The sequence below is a fragment of the Falco cherrug genome, chromosome 7 (genome assembly GCF_023634085.1).
Source record: "Falco cherrug isolate bFalChe1 chromosome 7, bFalChe1.pri, whole genome shotgun sequence".
NCBI lineage: Eukaryota > Metazoa > Chordata > Aves > Falconiformes > Falconidae > Falco > Falco cherrug.
In genome coordinates, this window is record NC_073703.1 from 33,791,836 (window position 1) to 33,818,944 (window position 27,109).

Consider the following 27,109-nt stretch of genomic DNA (forward strand, 5'->3'; position numbering starts at 1 on the left):
GGACAACACGTGGAGGACACAGAGCCACCAGCACCCTCCATCCTCGCGGCGTGGTCCAGTGTGGCCATGGAGCTGAGCACCACCTTGCAGCCATCTGGCAAGGGCAATGCTGCAAGCAGTCACTCCGGCTTCGTCGGACAGATCCAAACCAAACAGCCTTTTGGAGGGTACTGACAACGATGTCTTCATTCCCTACCACAAGCAGTGCAGGAGCTTTAGCCGCCTGTTTGCTCACATAGTACCATGCCAAGCTCCCAGTCCTGGAAGTCCCTGGAAAGATTGTGAGGGCTCCAGCATGTGTGGGCTTCACCAGGGTACACACACTGGCATCCCAGTGGAGATGCCATCCTTAATGTAAGCACCTTGTTTCACGAGTCCCCCAGATGAGGAGGGTGGGGAACACATCAAAAGGATTTTGTGCTCCAAAATCCCCAGCTCAGTGTCTTCCTTCCAGACTGTGGCCCATGACATTGTCACTGATGATGTATAAGATGCTTTCGCTACCTGTTTATTCTTTATTTAAAACATGCAGTGGGGGACATGTGGAGAGAGGGTAGTAAGTATGATCAAATTAATGCAGCACTTAACAATATCAACATTAAAAAACAATTCACATGAGAACATCCAAGTGCCCCCATGCTGAAATACCTCTCATCTATAGGTCCCATCACCAAACCCAGGGATGACTCGAGGGCAGCCAGAACTGTCCCCAGGCATGCGGAAATCTCAGCGCTGCTCAGCTTGACCCTTGAGTGGCTGCAAACTCTCAAGAACGATGGTGCTGCCTTACAGATCATCTCCCAGGCTGCTTTTGGGAAGCCTGGACCACGAGCAGGTTTCAGTAACACACATGTACACATGTAAGACACATGGATTTCAACTGCATTTCAGGATAGATCACCGTGTGCTGCACCTGGCTCCGTGACTCTTTTTTTAAGAGCAAATATAAGTTGCCAACATCATCATGAAGAACAAGCCCAACAATTTAGCAGTTGCCTCTTTTTTTCTCTAATTTTTTTTAAACACCGCACTGAATCCCAATGGGACTTTTGAGTTTTGTTTTAATGGTGAGGCAAAAATTTGCTGATCCTCCCCGTGGTAAAGTTACTTTCAAGTCAGTGAAAGTTCTTGGCCTGCGATGAAAAGTCTTTGCCAATTAGCGCTCAACAACTTCAATTCATCCCTCCTGGTTCAAGATGAGTAGGAACCTAATAAGGCTGCGATAAAAGGGCAAAAGGCACTGAGTACCCAAAGGGGATTAATGGGCTCTTCCATTTATTTGTCTTCCTAACAGCTGAACTGTTACAAGTATTGACGGTCTTCAAACGGCCCGGGCGCCGGGGTCTCCAATGGCCATCTCCAGCTCCCCGGCCCCGAGGGGCGAGGGCTTCCCCCTGGGCGATGCCAAAACCAACAAAGCCCCAGGGATCAGGTAATGAAACTTCAGCTTTCCCCCCCTCCCTTCTTTGAGATTTATTTACTGGCAGCTGACAAGGGGCAAATTCAGCTGGAATTGTGTAGTCAAGGCCCTGTCAAGCCTTCAGAGGCACCCTTATGTCGAATCACCTTCCTGACTGGCATGTCGCTGAAAAGCCCTCGGCACTGGTCCTTAACAGCTCCCGACAGCACAAAGGACACTCCAGACAGATGCCTACATGGCATCCTGCAGCATTTTAAAAGAGAATTAGTGGTTTTAATTATGGTCGTCGTATGAAAGGAAACCATGCAAGCTCGGCAGGAGACCTTTGATCAAACCCTTTTGCTAGCACAATGCCGCGGAACTGTGACTATTCCTAGCAAGGGGCCTTTTCTCGCTGAATGACTCACCAGTGATCTTTGAATGCAGACAAGTTCCTCGCCCTCCCTCTTCATTAGCGAGCATTTCTATACAGGCCCTATATAGTGCGCGGAGTCTTGGAGCTATACAATGGGGGGGAAAAAAGAATCCCTACAGATTCTGGCCTCTACTTAGGAAGTGCTGAAGGACTCTGAGTGACTTTATTCATTAAAACAGGTTGCTATTAATTAACTGTCATAATAAAATAAAGAACTATTATTTGCATTTCTTAGTGCACTCCCTTTAGTAATATGTATAAAAGATGCTTGTAACAAAAATGAATTTATAAGGGAGAAAAAACCCTCAGAAGTCTTTTTTTTCCTACCCCCCTTTATTTTTTTTTTTTTTTAAGTCTGGGCAGCAGGAGCCTGACTAATTATTAGGACCAGTTTTGCAAGAGAACAAATAGAGGTAAAACACAAATATGAAAGTAATTAGGAAAATGCAAAATCCTGTTTACTTGGCAACCAATTCATGCAACTGAGACTAACGAAGAGCAAATCAGCTTTGCTTGTTTGATAAACTTAAGGGTGCCACCTAAGAGGAGCGGAGCTGATAAAAATTAAACTTCTGCCAGCATCCCTCAGCACCGCCTTTTAGCGAACAGGTTCAGAAACATCCACGCAACTGCTTCATCTACAAGCACCAGCAAATCTCATTTGAACAGATTTGGGGGGAGGAATTTTGTAACTTCCATCACTGTCAAATATTTCCCCCTTCATGATCAGTCATCAGGGATATCTTTGAGCTGAACAGCCAGCATGGACACCTGTATCACACGTGCACAAAATTCATACGGACACGGCACATGTGAATGCCATGGTTGCAACCAGTTCTGCTTTGCTCCCTAAAAAAGCATCACATTTCCATTGCTGTTCACACCTGGGAAGGCTTTTGCCAGTGGGAAAGTTCTTCTTGTAGTTTGCATCGCTGCTTATTACAACACATGACGATAAGTTACTCGATGTGGGCTGCAGCCTGGGATACCTTTGTCCAGCCCCTCTTTTCTCCTGAGTAGATAGTGGAATCCACAAAAGCTTCCAATTATTTCAAGACTATGCAGCTAAGGAGGGGCATCTAATCAAGATAAAGAAAACCCTCAGCTCAGTATATTTGCTTGAATGGATTTTCAATAATGCAGGTAACAAAAGCATTCAAAAATTGGATTCCTAATGCTTTTCTGCTAGGCTGAAGGACTGATTTTGAGAGGGAGAAGAAAGCCAGCCCTGAGAAAGCTGCATGGAGGAATGTATGATATTCCCCCGCTCTGTACAAACACTTCTGTGGGGACTGAGAAAAAGGAAGAGATTTAAGTGAGGCACGGTCGACCTGAAATGTAGTCAATTACAACACAAAGAGTTAAAATGACATCCCTGAACTGCTCCTCTTCCTTCTTTCCCCTCTGCTTTGTGGCTTGCAAGCCAGAAGCTGTAGTTGTCTTTCCTTTTATTGCTCATTTGTCATCTGCTGTTTGTACAGGAATCATTTATAGAAGTAACCGGGAGAATTGCTATGGAAATCATACTATGAACATAAATCAGAATGAGAAGGAGAGAAATAAAGGATGTTATTTTGCAACCAGAGTTAGAGATTCCTAGACAGCAGCTTGGTATTTATGCAGGCAGCATTCAATGAAAGTCGATCTGGGAAAAGCAGCAGTCGGAAAGAACAAAAGTAGTCTACTTTTAAAAGGATCTGTTAGGATTAGTACCAACACGAGCCTAAATCTATACCTACATGCACCTTCAAACTACAGACCAACAAAGCAACATCCCTTGCTCCTGCACACATCTTGATCTGCTCCACCAAGCCTCTAGGAAGCTTTCAGAGGTGCCAAGGTGCCACTTGGCAACATGATCTTTACAGAAGCACTTCTTTCTTCTCTGAAAATTTTACTAGGCCAGATGAAATCCTGGCCTGGCAGACATTTGTCTCCTATAAAACACTGGGCTAAGATCTCGCAGAACCACACAACAAAGTATGAAAATTTAGACTAATAGTAACTTTCCAACAGCAATACCAAGTTTTGGGTCCATTTTAAAGCATTTAAAGTACATGTTAATTGACAACATTTTGAAAAACATGCCTTTTTTTCTCTTTTTTTCAAGCAAGTAGCTGACCTCTTGTTAACCAAGTTGCTTGGCTTTTGGGGTAGACTGAAAAGCAGGACGGAGTCACACTCCCTTCTTTTGGTTAAAGCCCCTGACATCACTAAAACTGCAGTTCTGGCGTCCCCAGTACCTGCGAGGACATGGCAGAGCAGACGAGCGTTATGTACAGGAAAAGGCCACAGCACAGATGCCACAGCAGTGTCCCAGGGGAGCTGCTCTCACATCCCTGTGCAGGGTCTCAGCACCATGGTCCCTCTGCCCCAGGTGGAGCTGCCTACAGTCACAGTGCCCTGCAAGGGAAAATACACAAGTTGCTTGCTCGCTGTTGGAAAACTAGAGCAAGACTATCCCAACATAAAAAAAAAACCCAGTATAAGGGAAATAACCATCCCTGCAAAGCACAGAAGGCAGAAAGAGCTGGGTTGGTCCCTACCCACCACCCCATGCCAGGAGGACATCACGTCTGCAGCACCCCTGGGCATGGGCACAGGCGCAGGCACAGCCAGGGGATAGAGCACATCCAACACAGCAAATGATCAGGCTCCCAAGAAGGGCACCATCCCACATGCTTGTCCTGATAGAAACCTACCTCACCATGCTGCCCTGTGTCCATAAGAACCTAGCTAGACCCAGCACAGCTAAAGGAAAATGGCTGTAGAAAACCTTGTCTCAGTAACAGAAGAAACATTTAAAGGTGAGATACAATTTTTGCATCTATAAAGGATGCTGCATTCATAAAATTAATTAAATGACCTTCACGTACAACAGATTCACTGGTTTATTTTAAAAGAAATTCTCCTTTTTGAAACCCAGTATTTTATGCAGTGATGAGCTTCCCCCCAGAAAAAAAAAACCACAAAAACAACCAACCCTCAAAACAATGCAAACAGTTTTTGGCAACAGCAATCAAAGACTAAACAACAGTACATTCCTGCGGAGGCAATAACACTCAACTTCCTCTCTCTGCCATTTCTGTCACCTTTTAAAACCATTCTCAATGTTGTCAAGAACTCGCTCAGATTTTAAGTCCTGACTTAATTTCAGCACTTTGGCAGGCGGGTGGAGGACTGGGTGCTACCCAGCTCCCTGCCTCAGATCTTCTTTCATTTTCCTCAGCCCCTGCAACTCTTTCTTCAGGTGTTTTACAGCCTGCAGAATATCCTGCCGCTGGGGATCGTCTTCTGCTTTCTCAGTGTAGAGGAGGAAATGTTTCACAGTTTCAGAGAGCAACGTTTCAGGATCCACATCCACCCGATGGAGACGCAACATCCTCTCACAGGCAATGGCATAGTTTTTGTGCCAGTTCACTGGGTGATTTGGATGAGAGTTGACAATTTCTTTGTATGACTGTTAAAGGGACAAAAAAAAGGGGGGGGGGGATGACGACACAACACAAATTAATTGAATGAACAGGACTAACAGCTCTTAACAGTGCTTCAAAACTGCCCGTAAAGGAACAGATGCTACTTAGAAGTCCAAGTCCAGAGTTGGAGCGTTTCTGTAACTCACTCTGTGTTTACCATGTGATATGCAACAGCATGAATCAGAAATCCAAGGGGGGCTGAAACATCTCCCTTCCTACAGAAGCTGTTCGTTTAGAAGCGTTACAGATGATCATGATAACCCCACCGCACATTACGCACTTCCCCAAGAGAGGTGTCACACCAGGCTGGGGCATAAAGGAGAGTTTTAACTGCTGTGCCTGGAAAAGACTTACTCAGTATTTCAGGAGAGCAGGACATCTTCCACAGGACTTAAACAGTCTGTTGACTTGAGTGGGAATATTCATAAGCTTAACAGCAGGCACGTGCCCGAGTACTTTGCAGAACAGCAAACATCACAGCAAAACAGGCAAGAGCTGAAAGGAAACTATTTGGTGACCCTTTGCTGGAGTATGAAACACTCCTCCTCTCTGCTGACACACACTGACTGATTTGTGCATCTCTTGGCATCTTGGGCAGTCCAGTATTTCCAGAGATACCTACACCAGCTTATGGGTGTTATTCTTTGGTGTGAAATGCAGCAGAATTAATTCGCAGTGAGAAGACTGTCGGATTTTACACTTGCTGGCTCAGATGCACGACTGTGTAATGACAGAGGGGACAAGTGCATAGAGGGGACTTCAGGACAAGCAATCTCTTGGCATGGGTTTGGAGCCCAGCACAGACAACATAATTACAGCAAAAGCAGGGTGTCGACTGGTTAGCTTTTGGCATCTTTCGTGACCAAGGGGGCAAGTAGGAATGGATAAAATCCCTGCACAAATCTCTTTGAATCTGCTATGCTCCCAGTTTGGATGAACAAAGGAGAATGCAGATTACAGGACCTATATGGAAACACTGTATTTCTATGGAGTCCAGAAACTAAAAGAAAAAAAAAAAAAAAAGGACCGAGCCTGCAGGGATCCTGCAGGCAGCATGCATAACCAAAACATATGACTTACAGTGTATGCAAATGTGTAAAGTTGTGATTTCATTTCTGCAGTCACACTGGCAGTTTCTGCAAGGTCAAATATAAAGAAAGCTGTTTTCATCCTAGGAAAACAAGAAAAACTTCCATATAGTAATTGCTTAACATAACCAACTCACATCACATGTTTATATATATCATCAACATGTCCACGTATGGGACAGTACCCCAGCATCTCCATTTAAGTAGTCAGTGATAACAATTTCTCCCCATGATGTATTTTCTCACCCTATGTCCCAACTACACTCTACTCATTTGAGATAATTGGAGGGTAACTTTGTGGTGAACAAAATGACAACTTTCCTGAAGTGACCTCTTGCTGGAGTCCATGCATGCTTCACTTCACCCTACCAACCTTTTCCTTCTGAAGCTTGGCACACTGAGATCTCCAATAAGGCCATGCACCATCAAGCTGCCTGCTTTGGTGGGTATTTCCATGCCAGTGAGCTGGCATTGCCCATCAGCTGTTGGAAGGGAGCAAACGAGAATTACCTGGCTTGCCACATCTCTTCATTGGCAACAGCTTCCCAGGAAGAGGGCTTGAAACTAAATGGGAATGAGAATAAAATTCAGCTGTCAGATCCACATCACTGTTTTTCACCCACCACACAATCAAATCATCTAAATCAGGCAGCTACAGCCCTCCCAAGCAGAAGAAAACCTGTCATGAAGCCTATGGCTCTGACAGCAGGGAATTCAGCTGATCCTCAGTTATTCATAAAACTTTATTCCTCTTTCTTCATAGAAGGAGCCTCTGGCATATCAGGTGTTTCACAGCATCCTAGCTGTCCTCAAAATGAGCAATGCTTTTTACCATCCGTCACAGTTCAGTTCTACAACATTTAAAGCTTTGGATGTCCCAAGTCCTCAATATTTTTTGGGCTCCTGATCAAGTTTTAAGATTGGAATTGGACCTGATACTTGACTAGAAATGTCCTCTCTATTTTTAACACTAATAAAAGTACCACATGCGGATTTATTGTATGTTCTAGAACACAAAACATGACGATTACAGCTCATGTTTAATTTCTCTAACACTGCAATGGATGCAGTTACGCTGCTGGCAGAAGAATCATAAGCAAGAAGGAGCAGAGTCGCTTCTGCCTCGTACCTGCCATAGTCTTCAGTCCAGTTGTAGAGATTTCTTGTAAGATGAATCCACTCTCCTGGGTCAAACACAACATCAGAAGGAACTAATTTTTCACAGGTACCCCAGGGCCAAAGCGAATAGCTCCTTCTCCAGGTTGAGTCACCTTCATGAAGACCTATGCAGACAAACACCTCCTTGCTGCCAAAAAACCCAGAGAGAGCAATCATGAAGCCATCCCAGAGACCATGGGCCACCCTGCGTGTTTGAGCAACCCACACACACCACACCAGTGCAGCAGACAGGTCTTAAGTGGCACAACATTTTCTGCGGCACAGACACCCATCTAGACCATTTCACATCAGAAAGTCTGGGTCAGTCTGCAAAACAGCTCTCCTGCTGCAAGCAAATACCCCATCTGGCATTGCACACCTTGTGCAGCCAGCACAGGAGACACATCCTCTGCCCTGTGCTGGATGTCCAAACATGCCAGAAGCCGTAGAAGCAGCCCATTTCTTCCCAACGGCATGTGAAAATGCTCTTCTGCCTACCCACACTCTCAAGGCTCACCCTGGCTAGTCTAAATGCAGATGCTATTCTTATTCATGTGAGTATCTAATCCTTTCTCCACTCTTACTAAGCTATTTTTATATGATGATTATTCCTGGAATACATTCATTCTATGCTAATCAGTTGGCCACAATGTTCATGAAGGAGAAGCAGTAGCAATTCGCTCTCCAACCATCGTCATTTTGAGTATGCAGGAATGCTCTTTTTTTTGTGATGAATTGTACCAACAATAACAAAAATATTTGGTAAATGCTGTCTGCTGATCACCTTCTTATTTTTCCTTCCCAAAACCCAAACCAACCTCAAAAAAACAAGCAACATTATATCCGGATGGAGTTACTTCTGCATAGATATTTGCTTTAATTGCAAAAATAATCTTGCCACTGGGGAGGAAGTCAGTGGAGAAAATTGGTCTTCTGGATGCAATTCCAAGCTGTTCCATTAACAATTTCAATAAAAAAAAGGTTGAAGATTTTAGGAAATCTGTTACATATGAAAGAAATGCTTACTGTTTATTTACTTTGAGGAAACGATGGAGATTAAAAGCAAGTGTCCCATCAGGTAATACTCCTTCCACAGGATTCCACCGGTTCCCAGGAAAATAAACGCCAGGTAAATGTTTTGCCAGCTTGGGTAAATACCATTCATAAGTCATCATCTATCACCAAAAATATTATCACAATTAAAACAAGAAACAAAGGTTTTGTCCATTTTACACCCAGAAGAAATGGTTTCTGCAGGAGTAATGACATTACTTGCTCAGTAAAGTCACCTCCCGTTTCAGATCAGGTCCACCAGTGGTTTCTGATCAGAGGCACATGGTCCTCAGCATGAGCGGGCAAAACTTAAGAAAACACAAAATAGTTACGGCTGGTAAGAGACACAACAGGGCTTTGGTCTGGTTAAATATGAGGCACTGGGTTTGGGGTTTCTCAACAAGTCACAAACTCCTGTTTGCAAAGCCAAGTGCAAGGACTGATGTGACAGTGGAAATGTAGATGTCTTGTTCTGTAAGAGGGAATTTCTTCTCCCATTTCTCAGGAAAAAAGGAAAGACTGTGAACACCACCCAGGGACACAGGGCACCTTCTTTTTAATGTAAAAAATAGAGGCAGAAGTCTGCAAAACCACCTTTGGAGGACCAAGATAACAGAGCGGATGAAGGGAATGAGCCTCAGCATGTAAGAAATGGGAGAAACCCCAAAGCCGCATCGCTCATGGGTGCTGACCTGCTGCCCTACAGGCTGCTCCCAGAAGCCTTCTGCTGCCCCAGCATCTGCATTTCAGGGAAACTGCAGGAAACAGCTGGGAAAAAGCTTCTTCAGCAAAGCAAACATCACCCCTGTGCCACATCTGGATATCTGTCGTGATGAAGGATTCGGGCTTCCCCTTCCACTACCCACTATTGCCTCTCGCTGGCTTTTTGGGCTTGAATGGGACTTGCACACTACACTCCATCCAAGAGCTACCCACAACCCTTTAAAAAAATCAGTTTTATTTATTTCTGCATCATGAGTTTTATTTGAACAGAGACCTCCTCGAGGACAGAAAGGAACAACTGAACTTTTGCCTCCTAATTTTTAAATCTACAATTCGACTCTTTTAATATTACTTTCTGATCTTACCTCCTGGTCCACTAAGGTGACATCTGGCCTCATCCCTTCGCAATAATGGACGTAACGAAGACCATTCCCGGGTAAGTCTCCCCTTAGCAAGATGACTGCACCCATCGGCATAGAAGACAGCAGATTCCTTGCAAACTTATCAACAACATAGTTGTTGCTTTGATCACAAGCGCTTAAGAGAACACATAAAACCCAGTATCTTAAAAACAGGTATTTGCATGGCTTTGCACATCTTCAGAATAATTTTATGCAATAGACATCCACAGGGGAAGTCTACCCTGGTCAGATCTTGCTGAAAAGCAACGTCTCCATTTGCCGAGAAACTGAGAGACAGAAATAAAGCATTTAGACTACATTCTCCCAGAAAGCAGCACCAGAGACAAGCCACTACAGTTTTGCCAAAATACACAAAATACACACTCATGGCATGCCTTCACCTTAACACTGATTTTTTTTCTTGGGCTAAACCTAAAGACTTACTAGTTGGTGCTGGAACAACGATGGTTCTGCAAAGTATTTGAAATCCTGCCCACCCTTTTAATGTTCTAATTAAACATTAAAAAGGCAAGTTTTTGTAGCATCAGGCAGAAGTAGATTTAGTGTGCACACACTGCAGGTATGGACTCAAGAAGAAGACGCTCCATGACATGGCTCAGGACATGAGCTATGCTTGGCTCACCTATGGACCAGCGTTTGGGAAAAGATGTGTGCAAAGGAAGGATTCCTTAGGACGAAGTCTATGCTTTGTTGGTCAACCTCTGTGTGAGCATCCCTACTACTACACTGATTCCCACCCAAGCCAGTGCAAGTGTGGTTAAGGGATAAGGAGGCCCTACACTACAGATCTAACTCTTCAAAAAGGAAACAAAATAAAAACCGCAGAGCACAAGGAAACCTGAAGCAAAGCAAGGGAAGGAAAAGGTGACTGTTCAGGTCAAATGAATTCTGCAAACCTCCTTAGGAAATAAAGCACAGATTTATGAGTTTCTTTCATTAGAAGTTTACGTATCTACAGAGTTTTCTTCTTTCAATCTATATGACACCCCCATTCATGGCCTGGAGCTGGTGCTTGGTGATTTTGAGGGAGATCAAACAAGGGAGTCCTGCAGTCTGTGACCATGCAAGCTTAGGTGGGATGTGAAAAGTGTCTTTCCCACTTCAAGCCAAGGACAGAAATCCCATGAGCAGGGGTGGGGGCTTTACAGCAGCACCCCAACCACACAGCACCCTGTAGCCCCATGAGGCTGCACCAAGACACATGCCCAGGGGATTTGTTACCTGTAATTTGCCCAAACTTGAGAAACAACAAGAGCGAGAGCAGAAGACCACTCCAGCCACGGCAGCACCCGGCTGCCCTCCAGCATGGCACTTCCAACCGAGGTGAGTGTGGCCAGCCCCAGCCCTGCCAGCACAGCCACCACGGCACTGCTCTGCAGCCAGAACCGCTCCACCTAGGAAACAAAATCCCAGAGACCCTATTTCTGTTTCCCTAGCCATAAGGCAGAATAAGTAGCTCTATTTTTGCACCTTGTGCAGCTTCAAGACAACCACCTGCTCCTGAATAGGTGGTTTTAAGGCTTTTTCCAAAAATTAACATGCTAGAGCAAGTTTTGGAGTGCAACTTACCACGCCCAGAAAGAGAGGTTTTGTAATATCCAAATTTGCTCTCCAAGCAAAGAAGAGGGAATAAAGACAGAACATTCCACCAAAGAGCCAGGTCACGGATGATTTTTGCATCTTTGGCCTATAAAAAAAAAGAAAGATGTAGCACTCTACTGGCATGATGAAAAAGGAGGCAAAAGTTCTATGTGCTTGAAACACATTCTCTCTCTGCATACCTAAATGCATTTAATAGAAAGAGCTGATGAGCCTTTCTTTACCTTTGCAATTTATGAAACTTCTGTTTTCAAAGCACAAAACTATCAGGATTTCAAGATTTTTAAGCTTGCCATCTACAAAGCCACAGGGTTACCAGGAACAGGGATATTCTGCTCTTAATTGATAGATGACCACAGCCAATTGCTGCAATTTTTCACCCACAAGCAGAAGGCAAAGAAAGCTGTCTGTGCAGCCAGTAAGAAAGTGCATGTCGGAGCAAATATTCTCCTCCAACTTACAGCAGTGCTGCGCTCACACAGGCCACGAGTGCCAGGATGAGGACGGGAAGGGAGAGCTCTGACTTCATCTGCGTCAGCTGAAAACTGCAGAGAAATTAGTGCATGGATGCATCACCCCCAAATCGTCCCTTGCACTCAATTAAAGTGTCAAGAGAAGCAGGGAATAAGCACAACGTAACATTCCCATTCTGCTGCAATTAAGTCTACAAGAAATGGGTACAAGCTCAGTTTACATGTCAGGTTTTTGAATGAAAAATCACTGGGGAGGAGGATCCAGCATTTTTACTTCAAAGGGAAAGACAGACAGACATGCATGCTGTCCCTGCACCAGACACGGCTCCAGCCCCGGACCAAGCCAAGGAAAGGCAGGACAGGGGTCACTTTGGCCAAAATGACAGCAGCAGCAACAGGTTTCTCTCCACTAGAAGGCATGGTCAAGATTTTACTCACAACAGCATCTCTCTCATACTGGATCCTGTCTCAGACTTGGCCTGGATTAAAAAGAAAGAAAAGCCATGAGAAACTCACATGCTGATTGCCATATCACTGGGGCAAGGAAGAGTCTTTTTGTTTTCTGTTTGCAGAGCACTGAGCACACTGGGCTCCTGAAACCCCTTAAGGTGGTACCCCAAGGGTAGTCACAGAGAGCAGGAATTGCTTAAACAATAAAAACCCAGCAAACTCTACTCAAACCTTCATTGCAAGATTTTCTCCCATGTTCTTATTTTACATTATTCCACTGTGCAGGTTTACCACCTGGATAAGCATTTATTCAGGGTGCTGCCAATCCATTACCCTGTGACTTGAGCACATCATATGGTTTAGCTATGATCTCTGCTATATCATAGAGTCATAGAATTGCTGATGTTGGAAAAGACCTTTAAAATTATCAAGTCCAACCGTTAACCCAGCACTGCCAAGCCCACCAATAAATCATGTCGCTAAGGACCACACCTACACAACTTTCAAATACCTCCAGGGACAGTGCCTCAACCACTTCCCCAGACATCCTGTTCCAGTGTCTGACAGCCCTTTCAGTGAAGAAATTTTCCCTAATATCCAATATAAACCTCCCCTGGCACAACTTGAGGCCAGTTCCTCTTGTCCTATATCTGCATGGTGCAATTATTTTCTGGGACATCTCCCCACAGCCTGAGACAAGCACATGGGCCTCAGTTTCTGCTTGCTTACCAGACCCAACACTGTCCCTTCTGCCCTGATGGAGGTAGAGCTGTATGATATTTATATAATATATGAATTTTTTTATTGCAGAGACTTGCAATCCATAGCACAAGTCTGGGGAAGAAGACATGCTCGGTGGAGGCGAGGAACACAAGTGCTTGTTGGAAAACCGGTGGCCACCAGATAAAAGATAAGGTAGACAGACCCAGGAGGTGTGGAAGGAATATTTAATCTCAGTAAAAATGGAATAGTTGACTGCACTCAAGATTTAATTGAAAAATAAAAGTGTTAGATGATGGAAAGCCAGCCCACAGCTCCTGAAGTACCACTGCCACCTCTCTGTTTCTTGCAAAGTCCCACCTTGGTGACAGCTGATGGCTTCTGGCCCCAGACACATCCCTCATAGGAGATGACATTTCTGATCCTTGGCTTATAGGTGGAACCCTCTCCTGAGTGTTTTTTTGGGGTTTTTTTGATCCTGCCTGCCCTTAAAATGGAGCCATGGGACACAAGGGCTGTCTGTCCATCCAGGCAGGGCTCTGGCATTAGCCCAGCTAGAGTCGGGACCAAATGCTTGGATTTTGCTGCATTTATTGCTCCTGCTTCAGACAAGTTCATTGTAAATGTGATTTGTGGTGTAGGATGACATGCAGTCCATCCCTAAGCCTCCTGAACATCAACTTGAATTCATCACATTTGATGGAGGAGTTAAGGGATTTGCATGCCTTGGTATTACTCTGCCCAATAGTCTCATTCTCAGGAGATGGCTGGGAATAGGACAACAGGGGAAATCTTAGAAGTCCTTCAGAGGGTGGATCTTACTTCTGCAGGAGTTTTGGAGAGATTAAGTGGCAGCAGCAGGAATTTTCAAGTCTTTTGCCTCGCACCCCACAGCCACCTGGCTGTCTGTGAAGGTTACAATGGAACAGCAACAGTGCACACCGTGTCACGTTGGCTGGATACAGGGGCTTAATTTCTAAGGACGTGGGGCTTCAGGACCCCAAGGAGTGATGCAGTATGTAAACCGTATTTTTTTCTCCCTTTTCCCCCCAGTGATGCAATTTTCCAGCCTTATGCACTGAAATCTCTGCAGCAGGAAGGACGGAAGGGGTGCTGGGCACTTGCTTTCCTTGAGTGGCCAGAGCCAAACACCTAAGTCAGGGCTGGAGGATGCAGATGCAAACCCTATGTTCTGCAAGCAACCATGCACTACTTCCCTCCCTTGCCAAGAGCACAGACTGGTCAATAAGACAAATCAGAGTTTCTGAGACCCCTCAAACCTACCATTCATTTAAATTCAGTATTAGTAAGAAGTAGGTTAAGAGGAATCTTTTTTAAAGGTATAGCAATGAAGACCTCTAAATAGCTGAGTTTAAGATAAAAAAATAAGACAATTATTTGTCTTAAAACAAGAAAAACACAAAATTGATGTCACCATCTCCCTCTAGCACAGTTTGTTCTTTGGGCTCTTACAAATACAAGACACCTGTACAGCTCCCAATAAATAACATGTCTCACCCTGTAAAGGCAAAGAGAATTATTTCTTTGTTTTCCCAGCCACGTGATCCATTCCCAGAAAACCTGACAGATCAGAAGGTCAAAATCAGAAGTAAGTTTTTCTTTTAAAAAAAAACATTTTCAGTTTCTTCCCCTGTAAGCCATTGTCACAAATAGAAAGGTTCTGCTATTGCATAAGGTAAAAGAAAGTAATTTGGGAAATGACCCTTATTTACCAGATTGAATGTCCCATATTCTTCCCTGAGAAAGTGGGTCAAAAATCCTTGAAAAGTCGTCTGGTCTCCCCATGTCCAACGGGCTCGATTGAGGTAGGACGAAGCCGGCAGATAGAGATAAGGCAGCAAACCAGCCAAGAAGCATAAACCCAACTTCAGCAAATGGCCTAGGGACAATTCCTGCACCAGAATATGTCATATTGCATAACAATGTTTATTTTAGTTTAATCACGCTGGAACTTCAAGAACAGATAAAGAAAAAACATCAAATATATTTACACAGAGCTGATCTCTCAATTTATAGTAAGTCCCTACAAAATGCTATGTTAAACCTTACGATTTTGTGGATTACTAGGAAACTGCATCAAACTGATCTCCTTTGCATGGCAGGGTGAAATTTAAGTGAAGCAAATAATATTAGCTAGGACTCATGAGTATCATACTCAGTGCATCTTTCACATTTAAATCATGGCATGACATGCATAGATGGCTGAAGCACTGCAAGGCTGAGATAACCCACTTTGCAGCGATTAAGAGTTGGCTGGTATTCCATCTGGCAAAAAAAAAAAATAAAAAACGCTGCTCTAGTACAACTACACAGATCATCACCATCATCAGGAGTCAGTTTTGCCATTTACTTTATCACGATTACACTGGCTAAATTGGATAGGCCAACTTTTGGGGTGGGATTTTCAAGACTGCCTAAGGGGCAGGAAGACAAGACTTTCAAAGGGACTTCTGTGCCTAACTCCTTTAAGTGCTTTGGAAAATCCCACCCTAGAATATTGCACGCTTGCTTTATCGTTAGCCACTGCCCTGTCAATCAAAGCAGTTGGGGTTATGGGGAAGAGGCACCATTCAGAGTGATCTACAGAGCAGAAACAGTAGCTCGGTAACAGTGATGGCCAGAGTTCCTCCAGAAGGAAGCTGGCTCTTCTTTTACTTAAAAAGGCACTGTTTTCCATCAATTATCCTTATTAGGTGGTTTTCTGCCACAGGCACTACTGGGCTGTCTAAAGCATTTCCCAGGAATATTATACTGGCACAGGATTGTCCTTGCTGGACATCGCAGAGGTCTCTCTGGACCTCCCCGTTAAAGAAAAAACGCCAAACTTCTTTTTAAAGAACACAAATATATTGCAGAAGTGAGCATTCACTGTGTTAAAGGAAACACGTAGTCAGAAGGAGGTTTGCTGGAGATGCTGAACACGTTTGGGATCAAGCTTGTCTGAGTTGCACCTTCCCTCCTGCAGCTCATACGCTTCACTCCAGGCTTAGTTGTAGCCTGTGCCATTACTCAGAACCTCACCTGATTTATCAGGTCGAGTGTAGAAAAATACAGGCAGGACCAGCCCAGCAGAAACCTGTCCAGCTGTCACCTTCACAGGGGCAAAAGAGAGGGAGGGAGTAGGTGGGGGCTTCTCAGGGCCACTTGCAAAGTGATCAGAGCATCTGTGTCATTGAGATGTGCAGCCGTTTTCAGGGCAAGGTAGTGTTTCTACAACACAACTGCATCCAGCCTGAGGCACTGACTCACAGAAGACCACCTAGAGAAGACTAGAGCATTGCAGGGCCCCTGAACATCACCTGGGAGCCTCCTCCAGATGGACGTGTATCACCTTCCTAAGCCAGGCATGTAAAAATGTATTTTCACCTTCTCACTCAATAAGAAAATTTAATAAAGAGATGTAAAAGGAGGAACAACTCGAGAATGGGATCTCTGGTAGGAGATGAAAGGGACCTATTTGACTGGATCAGAGGCTTGCTGTTTTGCTTAAGGTCAGCCTTCCTTTGGTCTTCTCCAGCTGGCATGAGCCAGGTGCTCTTCACCTGAGAGTTGATCTCTTCTGGGATTCTCAAGTCCTGGCTGCGTCAGAGCTGGAGGTCACCAAGCCTGGCACATCTCGAGGAGATGCTGAAGAGCACTTCCCCCTAGAGATAAGCCTCTGCACCCTTCCTGCCGTGCTGCTTATTCTAGCTGCACCTTCAACTACCAACAGAAGTCACGAGATGCTCTGCAATGAGTGGACACGGCATTTTTTGTTACCACCAGGGAACCAACATACAGAAACTCATCTCCAGATGAACTGACGACATGAGAAAGCCAGTGCCATCAGGCAGGAGAAGCAGCACACCGACTGCACACACCTGTGACTTCTCACCGACAGCTGTTTATCTGCTCTCCTGTTTGGTACGTCATTGAATGCGCTCTTATTTCCTACACGCTGAGCAGTTTTTAGCTCCAAGTAAGCATTGGTCTTGTGGCTGCTCACAGGGTATTTACAGGCAGCTGGGGCAAAGCGCTCCTGTGAGACACAAGTGGGTTGCAGATTGTTGGTGTGAGCAAAGCCCCTAAATTGTGATCAGTGGTTCTGGTGTCAGTCTGATGGACTGTAACTTCAGCGGGTTATGGGTGACTAGTTTAGACAGACCACTGGCTGTCCCTGTTTGTGCATCAACATAGAAGTGGCACAAGTACTTGGAAAGAAGAATTACTCACCGCTTTACAAAAATAGAGGTATGGGTCAGCAAAATACGTACCGTCTTTCTGAAAAGCCGGGAGAGAACCCAAGGCACAATACAGGCAACATAAAGCACTATTGTGTGCTGATTGCACAAACTGAGCCCGCAGCAAAAGGCACCAAATTTAGAGATCTGGAAGGGAAAAAAAAACCACATTCACAATTAATCTTTACAGCTGCAAAAACATCCAGAGACCAAAACAGCTTCAGTGCAGCCCACAGCACCCTTACTGGAGAAAGGCAAATACACCAGCGAGTGCCGGTCAGTTGCAGCACACACAACACCGGCTACTTTTGATCATTTACAGGAGATTTCACTTGTTTAACAGAAAACATTCTTTAAGAAGCATCCAGCTGAAAGGCTATGTCTCCATGTATACAGAGATCCTTTGTAGCACCATCACATCCTAATGATGTGACGTGGTCCAGTTGTTAAACCCCTGCTGCACAGGAGAGTCTGCCCAGCAGTTAACTCCAAACGATGAAAATTTTGCAGAAACCATACCCTACAATAATGCCATTATGTACAGAGACCTCATTTCATACAACAGGAATGACGTCTTCCTCTTCTTCAGGGCTACACAAACTTCCTGAGCAAAGGGAATTAAATGTGCTATCCCTTATTAGTCTAGAACTTAATTTTCAAGCATCTTCAAGAGTTTTCTGATAAAATGGGTAATGTATCCAGACAATGCAGCACAGTGCACAGGGTATTTCTGGTACTCATTGAGGATTATTCACAGGTTCATTACTGGTACCATGGCCATCCCTGGCTGACGCTAAGGAAAGCCTCTCTCTGCCCCATGCTGCCATATGCTCTGCTCTGTCCCAGCATCATCAGGCCAGCGCTGAGTCCTCTTCAATCAGTGGGGGAGGACGAGGCTACAAGAGCAACTCCATATAGGAACCCTGGGTCAGTGCCACGTACACCACTGGCCACCGCTCCTCCCCTGAATCTGCCTCCTCCTCCTCCTCCACCATCACTGGCCACTTGGTCCATGTTACAATCTGAAGCCATGCCCCAGGGCAGCTCCTCAGTGGGCAAAAAGCCACCAGAGTCCCGCAGACATTGCCGGACAGGAGCCAACAACCCATCCTCACCTCCCCAGCCATTCCCAAGGAGGATGGCACTTCCAGCTATCATAAGAGCATTGCCCATGCTTATTTCAGTCACCACTGAGGATGGCGTGTGAGATGCAAATACTTGCCTTGGCATGGTGATGGGATCACCTCATCATTTTCAATGAACTGCTCAGCATTCAGTGTTGAATGCTGCCTTGCCATGGGAACACCTGACATAATCTCAGAAAAACATTTGTGGGCTTTAGAGCTGCCTTGCAGGACTCAGAACCTCAGTAATTTTTGAAGTATAATGATGAACTCCAAGCACACCCCTGAAGATGTTTGCATGACCATCTGATTTATGAAAAACATGGTGAGCTTGCTGTTCGCAGCCTGGCTTCTTCAAGGTGTGGGATGCTAGACACCCAAAAAACACTGACACAAGCTCCTTAACTGCTTCTGAAAATCCCATTGGAAATCTGGCACATGAAACATGGGAGCAGGTTGGAAAATGCCCAACTCCATCTAGTTCAGGTTGTAGAGATCTTGCGAGAGTACTCATAAAAAAAAAAAAAAATCCAATCGTGTAACAAAGTCTCCATAACCACTGATAAAACATGTTATTTGAGAACTCACAAAGCTGAGTAAACTACTACTGTGGACTCCTGAAATTCTAGCCTAGACTGATAAAAATCCTTTTATTCACCCAATTTACACGAGTCACAGCAGGCAAGTCTGTCAGAGGAGAAGAGATCAGCTGTTCAGGCAAACAAAAGTAGAAAGAACAAGACTGCTGAGTAAAAAGACCATTTGGCTGCCTCGTCTGTTCATAAAGTAGAGAATATAGCATGAAATTTAAAATCTCGTATTAAGAATGCCATTATTTTAGGGGCACATTTAATTTCCAAAGAAGTGACTGAAAATGTGGTTGTTTCGTTTTTTCAGTAGAAACCTGGGTTTCTGACTAGACAAAGTCTTCTGTAAAATCTATTTACCCCAAAGAAAAGTATCAGTTCTGAAAAGAAAAACTTGAACACCCACAGCCTAGCTTGAGTCTTTGATGCAGAAACCCAAACTTTATGCTAAAACATTAGATGCAAATTATTTTCCTTCTCCTGTTTTCACCCTGTATTAGACAAACCAACCCCAAACCCATCCAACAGGTCCCAACTCAACCATAAAGCGAAGTGGACAGGTTTTTCAATGTTTGACACTTTTGAACATCCAGGTAGGTCAAGGATGGACACCACCCAGAACAGGTGCTAAATCAAGTCCCAAAAATTTGGCCTTATTTAAACAAAACTAAATCAGTACTAGACGAATAAGAAATTAAACAAACGTGACAACTAATTGAAAAAAAAATTAAAGGACTATTCACTTTGCTTGAGATGTTTTACCTTTGATCTCTCTTTTGCAGTGGATGCCTCCTCAAAATGGGCGGTGAGAGCCATCAGCAGCCCCACAAACAGATTGTTTAAGCTGAAAACCTCCGCCGCGATGGACCACTGCCATGTTAGACGAGAAAATGAAAACACCCCCGCAGCAAGGATTCCTCCAGCGTACGAGCCAGAAAGCCTGCAAACACAGATAACATGAAATCTTCTTTTCCAACAAAAAAGCCTACTTTATTGTCCTTCTTTTTTATTTTTTTTTAAACATACTGTAGCAGCAGAAATGATGACTTCCACCCAGCACCCTGCCAAAACATTATATGGTTAATATCTTCCTAATAATTTCTTCACAGAGAATTGCAATTAGGAAGAGCAGGCATTAGCCAGCCCGTCTATTTGCAAGCCACCCAACACCAAACAGTCGGCGGCTTCTCGCAAGTGCCATGAAAACTTCCAGTCCTGAATTTGGTTCAGAAATCCCGCCGAGCAGGTCATGGTACACCAAGCCAGAGAGTCACACCTCTAACGGGATACTCTCTGCTGGAGGAGACGCTAGCAAGGGTGCAGCCTTCGATTCATCAAGGTGCTGAATAAAGAGTGGATTAGAGCTATTCAGGACGGACAGCATCAGCAGAGCTTTCCTGGGGGGGTGCTCAGTGGCTTGGGGGTGGGTGAGGATTGCAGGGCCTGTGGTCCCAGCAGGGAGAGGTGCCCATCAGGGTCAGGAGTGGGGAGAATGGGTGTCAGCTTTGGGCAGTGGGAGGGAGCAGAGGAAGTGGGTAAAGCACCCATCGTTGGGATGGCTGCAAGCCCAAAAGCCTGGCACCTCTGTGGCTCCCAGATGGGATTATGGCACGCGCATGCCCCAATTTGGCTGGATGCTGCAGCCTGCGCAGGGAGCCCACGAGGTGGGATTTAGCCCAGGAAACCTATTACACCTGTTCTGCAGGAGTGGCTCTTCCAACCCAGTCACATTGAGGGCAGCTCTGGCTCTGCCAATTTGGAAGGTCTTCCCTTCGGGAAGTCACCCTGAATAGATGCTGGGTAGAGCACCACAACCGGTTCAATTAAGCCTTATCCAAAGACAGAAATAGGTGCAGCTATGGTCAAAGTCCCTCTCCAGAAATTCACCACCCCACTGTAAGACTAAGCCAGGCGCTATCACAAATTGCTCCACCCCAGGTACGCACACTTCCATTCACTCCTAACACTTCCAGCAGGTTTAAACCAAAAATTACAAGCTAGCCAACTTCTTCAAGCTACACATGTAATTTGCTCCTAAATACTGGCCATATCCTCCAGCACAGCCAAAGTCCACAGGTGGCTTGTTCTGCCCATCAGGGATCAGGGAGTGGACATCCACATAGGACTTGCTGATCAGGTTCCTCACGTAACTCTGAGATAAATGGCAAGCAAGGAAACAAAACCTACAGCCCCTATGAACAGAGATGAGAGCTGCTGGCACAGCACTGCCTCATGAGGGCTCCTCTCCTTGGTCATGCTTTCTTTCCACCGTCCCCAAATGACCTCAGTACAGCCAACCTATTTCTGTAGATGTCAAAGAAGGACTTGTGCAGTCAGAACAGGAATTTTTAATCCATTAAAAATAGGAAGCAGGGTTCATGGGGAGGAGAAGACTGGGATGAGGGCTTGGGTCTCTATTCCTCCTCCTGCAACCGACATGGGACATCCTGGGTGGTCTGGAACAAGCTACTTTGCTGCTGTTGCCCCTGGTATCTGCAAAATAGGACTAATGATTTTTATCTCCTTTGTAAAGCACTTTGAGAGCTGCAGGAGGCAGCTGGAGGGAGAGATGGCAGTTCAGGTGACTCTGGGGAAAAAGAACTAAACTGTCAAGTGTCTGAGGACAGAATGAGACAAGCACAGGGTGACACAGAGCTTCAGCATCAAGACTGTAGGAAAGGGTCTTGAAAAATGAATGGAAGGGAAAAAAAAAAAAAAAGTCTGAAAATTCCTAATTGACAGCAGGTAGAAGTGTTTCAGACCAAATCTGTGTCTGCAAAGTACCCGATACGCTTTTGAAGAAAGCTGACATGGAACCTTTTCTGTAGGATATCAGGCAAACTACCAGTACCTGCTGCTGTGCTCACTAACACATGCCACCATGGCGGACTCTTCCAATGTTTAAACTTCACTGCAGTTCAACTCAGGTCTGGGTCTTTGGCATGAAACTCTCCAAGGCAAGACCTGTCACCTACTGCTGTAGCATAACGTTTCAAAATCACACAATTGCGTACAGGAAGGCATTCCCAGGCATGAATGCTGCTCCATCAGTTCTGCAACCAAGCCAGCCCAGCAGCCCTGAGTCCATCTTCTCCAAGGGAGAGGTGGGACACACACGACTTGTGCTCTCCTCCTCCCTGCTACTAGAAAGATGTGACACCCGAATAGAAAAAGGAAAGATGCAATGGAGTTTGCAGGAACTGAGTCAGGAGCAGTTTCTGCTCCTACAGATACCAGGAAAGGGCAGCAGGGCCACGTGTATTTAAAAAACTAGAGATCTCCCAACACACAAACCCCACTACACAGCATCCCTAAGTTTTGACTACACCTTTTAAACAGCACAAACCTTTAGTTATAAAGAAAAAACTTCATAAATCCCTTTGAAATTCTTGCGGGGAAATAAGGTAAAAGAAGGTAAAACAACCTGCCCAAAAACCTTCGGATGAAAAGCAGCATTTTAGGCAAATGTCCCCATCGTTTACCAATTCTCCTTGTCTTTCCCAGAAAAGACTTGAGCGTATCATTAGTTCAAATGAGATGAAAGAAATCCTGTCCTCTTGATAAAAAGTCTGAAACCTGCAATTCAAGTTTTATGAAATGAGGCTTAAACAAAAGCTACTCAACCCAAAGCTTAAAGACTTATCCCAGCTATGTGGGACAGAGGACACCTCTGCTCACCGAGCAGTGCAGGGTCAGGATCCAGCACTAAGCACATTCCACAGATCTGTTTGTCAACAGAGCCGGTGCTGCCTTTAGTTTCCTGCGAAACTCGTGGGAAAGCCAGGCTGCTAAGCTCACTTTGCAAAGGCATGTTGTGTTGCATGGAGCACTAAGCTCCTACAAGTATACTAGATGCTAAAAAAACAAATGGAAATGTGTTGCATTCTCGAAGAACATCAGGATAGTAGCTTTGAGAAATGCAAGTTGGAGACCAAAAGTTTTTTGCAGATCCTGTTACCAGCAATGGAAATGATGGATTTACAAGTCTGCCAATTCAGAAGGAAAGGCTCTTGGAAGAGGAAGCGATCCCAGCAAGTATATCCAGATGAGGATGAAGACCACCTGGCAGAAAAAAACCCATGTCCAGCAGGTCCAGCCAAAGCAATGGTTCATGGTGCAAAGTAGCGCCAGCAGGACAAGGAGAAATGAATCCCCTGCAGCTATGTTAGCATGATGCTGAGGCCAAATTAAATCAATCCCGCCTTGCAGCTGGACTAACATGGTTGTACAGCTCATTTTGATCGACACAAAGTTCTCCATGCACCACTGCACTCTGCCATTTGGTAGCCTCTTGGACTTCTCCAGCATGGAGTGACACTGTGCTGCATCTCTCTTGCTTTAGCACCAAGATGGCCCCAAAGGCACACACTGTTCAAGGAGGTGGCAAAGCAACTCAGGCACGGACAGCGCAGGTCTGCCACCTACAACACTCTGGACTAAACAATTTCAAGGTGGGAAAGACATTGGTTTTGTTTAGTCAGGTAAGGCAGAAAAAGATGAAAGAATGGAAAAGACACAAAGACGAGAGTAAAACAGAGATGGGAAGAATTTACAGAACAAAGGGATGGGGCAGAGCTCTGGACCTGACGTCAAGAAGCTTGAAGCCAAGAAACAGGATTAAAGGATCTGCAAAGGAGGACAGTGCAATCTACAACTGAAGATGTTGTTGGTGACATTTTGCACAAGGAAGCAGGACATTAGGAAACCATAAGATAACAGCTGCTTTAATTACAAGCGTAGACAGCATTGTTGTGGTTAAGGCGGAGTATGTTGTGGAAGGAGGTTAAACAAGAGGTAAAGGAGACTTCCCATAACTGCAGCAAAAACTCAACAACCCAATTACCAATGTTAAAACAAGAGAGGGAACAAGGGCAGGAAGGCATCTGTTGTGTGGAAGGTGAGAAGGGGGTTCCTCATGGTACGCAGACAGATGCCTCACCAAAATCAAACAGCAGGTCTGACACAGACATTGCAAATAATTCCTGCAGTGAAGCCTTGCTGGACAAGAAGCAAGAACACAGCCTCCGGTCTCTGCCACCCAGCCTGGAGACCCACGCTCTTCCACATCCATTGGCTGGAGTCTTGCAGGTGAACTGTGGTCAGTTGAGTTTTTTAGTTGTTTAACACTGTCTCTCTTTTTGACAGCACAACTGGGCTCCAGAGCAGAGAGCAGCAGAGATTTATCCTCACTTGACTTCTATTCATGCTTCTGTCTTTGAACACATTTTTCAAATACAGTTGAGGTGCTACAAAAACAAGGCAAAACACCATGACAGCTGGATCCTCCACCAGTCTCATGCAAAAGCAACATCTAGGAGGGCTTTTTCCCATTGCTTCTGGGGAGCAGGGAGGGTAGCTTCCTGCTCCCCCAAAGCCAGCATGTTTCCCCCAGTCTTTGGAACTGGTATGAGAAAGAAGAGACAACTGGAACAAGACGATCAAGGGGTTGCTGATAGCGAAGCCACAGCAATGGTAATAACCATCCAGTGTTCATCGGTCAACACAGTGCAGGCATAAAGCTACCTTGCAGCAACACCCTCAAGAAGAGAGGCTTTACAAAGAGCAAAACGTGGGCAAAACCCTGCTATAAGGCTCTGTCCAGTGGCGGGGGTGGATCCTAGGCTCGGGCTAGTTAGGGACTATCTGTTGGAAAAGACTGGCCACCTAGAAGAAAGCATTCAGAGGAGTGATACTCTGCCATTGGAACAGCCTCAGCACACAGAAAACACTCATGAAAGAAGAAAAGATTTGCAGCCAATGCAACAGTGGGAAAGTCTTCCTAACTTCTCCCAGGGGCGTTACAGCTACCACTGCCAGGCCCACTTTGAGAAGGATGGAAGCACCGAGCTTGAATAAAAGCTGCCTTCCAGGCCTGTTTATCTTACGTGGAGCAAAAGCCAAGGGAACAGCTTGCACTTTGATTTTGAAAAATACGGAGTTTGGGGCAAGACACGGAGCACTTTATCAAGACAAAGCAAGTGGAAAGAAGGTCCCTTCCTGTCAGTCAACCAACTATAACCTTCTCAACATGGGCAGAAATCAACATCATCTGAAAACACACTCAGAAGGGATACAAACAGCAAAGGAGAGGTCACACAGTCCTTTGTGAGAAATATTTTCCCATGGCACCTCTAAACAAAAATGGAAAAAGACTAAAAAATAATAAAATTATTATTTTTTTTTTCCTTTTCAGGCACCCAAGTGAAAGAATGTGCAGCCAGGCCTCAGCTCCAAGGACACAAGCAGTAGAAACTTGCTTTGATCAGGAGTATTTTAGCTGCAGGTTTTTATTAAGAGTTTGCAGGAACAACCCCGAAAACTGAGATCAGGTATTTTAATCTGTTTCAGCAGTTAAGAGTTTTTTAGCTTCTCATTTGTTGGCCGTCACTAAAACATGTCAATTTGTGACTTAAAATTTAGCTTCTCCTCTAAGTTTGGTAAAACTTTCTAAGCCAAGAGCATGGGTTACATCGATACGCATTTAACAAAGAACTCAATCGGCATTTTTACTTTTTCTTTAGAAAATAGCAGCAGACATTTGGTATTTAATAATTTGTAAAACCTGATTATATAGCTGGTATAAAGCTATATATGGATGGGAATTGGAATTTAATTAAAATGTTTTCATTAAATGCAATCTTCAGTGCACTGGATTCATAAAGAAGACAAGTAAGATAATTGGAACATTTTATATATGAAGCTCATGTATCAAACACTGGAAACACCTATCTGTACCTAGTGAAATAAGCTGATTATTTCTGCCTCCTGTTCCCTCCAAAACTTTGCAGGTAGCAGATCTTAGCCTCATATCCAGGTTTGTTTTTTTTTAGTCAGTGGAATAAGAAAAAGACTCTCCTGCTTTTTAAAATCTCCGTCAATAAACTATTTAATAGATTATTTTTTTTAAATTTCAGACTCTCCCTACACCTGCAGATGATGACCTTGACGTCAGCACTTCCCTGTACACTTGCCCAGGTGCCAGGTACATCACCAGCAACTTCTGCCTCTGCAATGCTGGGACATCGCTTCACAGTAGCAAAGGTATATCCCTCCAATGTATTTTTATTTCATGGTATAACAGACTACTGCATTAAAGATTTAGCATTTTGAATTTAACATAAGAGGTTTCACTTGTCTGATTTATAAACATCATCGTCGTCCCCCCCAATTTATTTTGATGTACGTTATAAAGAATGGGACTTAGAAGACTCAACAACCAAGCTTTCCACAGATAAATTTTAATTGTGCATGTGCACTGGGGATGAAATAAAAGTATTTAAAAATAAAACACAAATAAAACCCCAAACATGAGTTTAGGACCCAAGTAATAATTATCCCCCCAAACCCCAATCCCTCTGGGTTTGCCTGCCTCTTAGTCACAAACACTCGATGGACAAAAGGCGGTTTCTCTTGCTCTCAGCGCTGAAGAGCCCGCACAGGTACCACAGGGAATAGCAAAACAGATTTTATTCTTCCTCAAGGACCTGGAGCTGAATAGCCACTTAAGCCCTGCCCGCAGCCTCCGCTCCTGGCGCGGGAGGAGGAGGAGGTAGGAGAGCACGGCTTGGCTTGCCTATCCCGGTTGAGACTTCATGGCCACAAGGAGAGAAAAGAAACCAAGCAACTGGGCTGGACCACCATTAAAAATGCCCCAAACCCCAAAATGGGCACTTTGGTTGTAACTAACTGCTGCCCTTCGCATCAAATGGGACTTCAGCATCACGCAACTTCAGTGTTCCCAGAGAGCTGTGATTTCTCAGGCTAGGAGCAGGCAGGCAGCATCCTCACCACCCAACACATGCACTGACCACCACTTCTACTCGATACACCCTCACACCCAGCTAGGGACTGCTACCATTTATTTACCTCTTTTCACCCCACTTTTAATTATTTTATCAAAATAGCACAAGTTGAAGAGGGGATGGTCCAGTCTGGTTAAGGAGCAGTGAGGGTTTTGGCTAAGGGGAGCTGGCCTTTGTGCCCTCTTGCATATGTTCTCCTGGACTGGACATGCCCAGTAAGGACACCACCTCTCTAGGGTAATATTAACTCTTTACCTGTCCCCTTGGTAAATATGGGCCTGTGAATGTCACCACCACGTGTAAAAGGCGTCTTGCGTGCCATCCCTTGTGTCCTGGGGCCATGCCACCTTGGCTCCTC

The 27,109-nt window shown here is 44.8% G+C and overlaps 1 protein-coding gene across 3 annotated transcripts in view; it reads right to left on the minus strand.

The window, feature by feature from the left end:
* Nucleotides 1-4,708: 4,708 nt before the first annotated feature.
* The window catches only part of TMEM260 (transmembrane protein 260), a 34,925-nt gene continuing 12,524 nt past the window's right edge, over nucleotides 4,709-27,109 (minus strand). For all 3 annotated transcript variants that reach the window (XM_055716491.1, XM_055716493.1, XM_055716492.1), the window contains 13 exons: nucleotides 19,712-19,889; nucleotides 17,272-17,385; nucleotides 14,731-14,910; nucleotides 12,266-12,306; nucleotides 11,816-11,899; nucleotides 11,325-11,442; nucleotides 10,977-11,149; nucleotides 9,699-9,870; nucleotides 8,584-8,732; nucleotides 7,529-7,705; nucleotides 6,910-6,963; nucleotides 6,392-6,482; nucleotides 4,709-5,295 (listed from right to left, as the gene is read on the minus strand). In XM_055716491.1, the coding sequence (XP_055572466.1) occupies nucleotides 5,023-5,295; nucleotides 6,392-6,482; nucleotides 6,910-6,963; nucleotides 7,529-7,705; nucleotides 8,584-8,732; nucleotides 9,699-9,870; nucleotides 10,977-11,149; nucleotides 11,325-11,442; nucleotides 11,816-11,899; nucleotides 12,266-12,306; nucleotides 14,731-14,910; nucleotides 17,272-17,385; nucleotides 19,712-19,889 (1,804 nt within the window). In that variant the 3' untranslated portion in view covers nucleotides 4,709-5,022. The remainder of the gene's footprint in view (nucleotides 5,296-6,391; nucleotides 6,483-6,909; nucleotides 6,964-7,528; nucleotides 7,706-8,583; nucleotides 8,733-9,698; nucleotides 9,871-10,976; nucleotides 11,150-11,324; nucleotides 11,443-11,815; nucleotides 11,900-12,265; nucleotides 12,307-14,730; nucleotides 14,911-17,271; nucleotides 17,386-19,711; nucleotides 19,890-27,109) is intronic.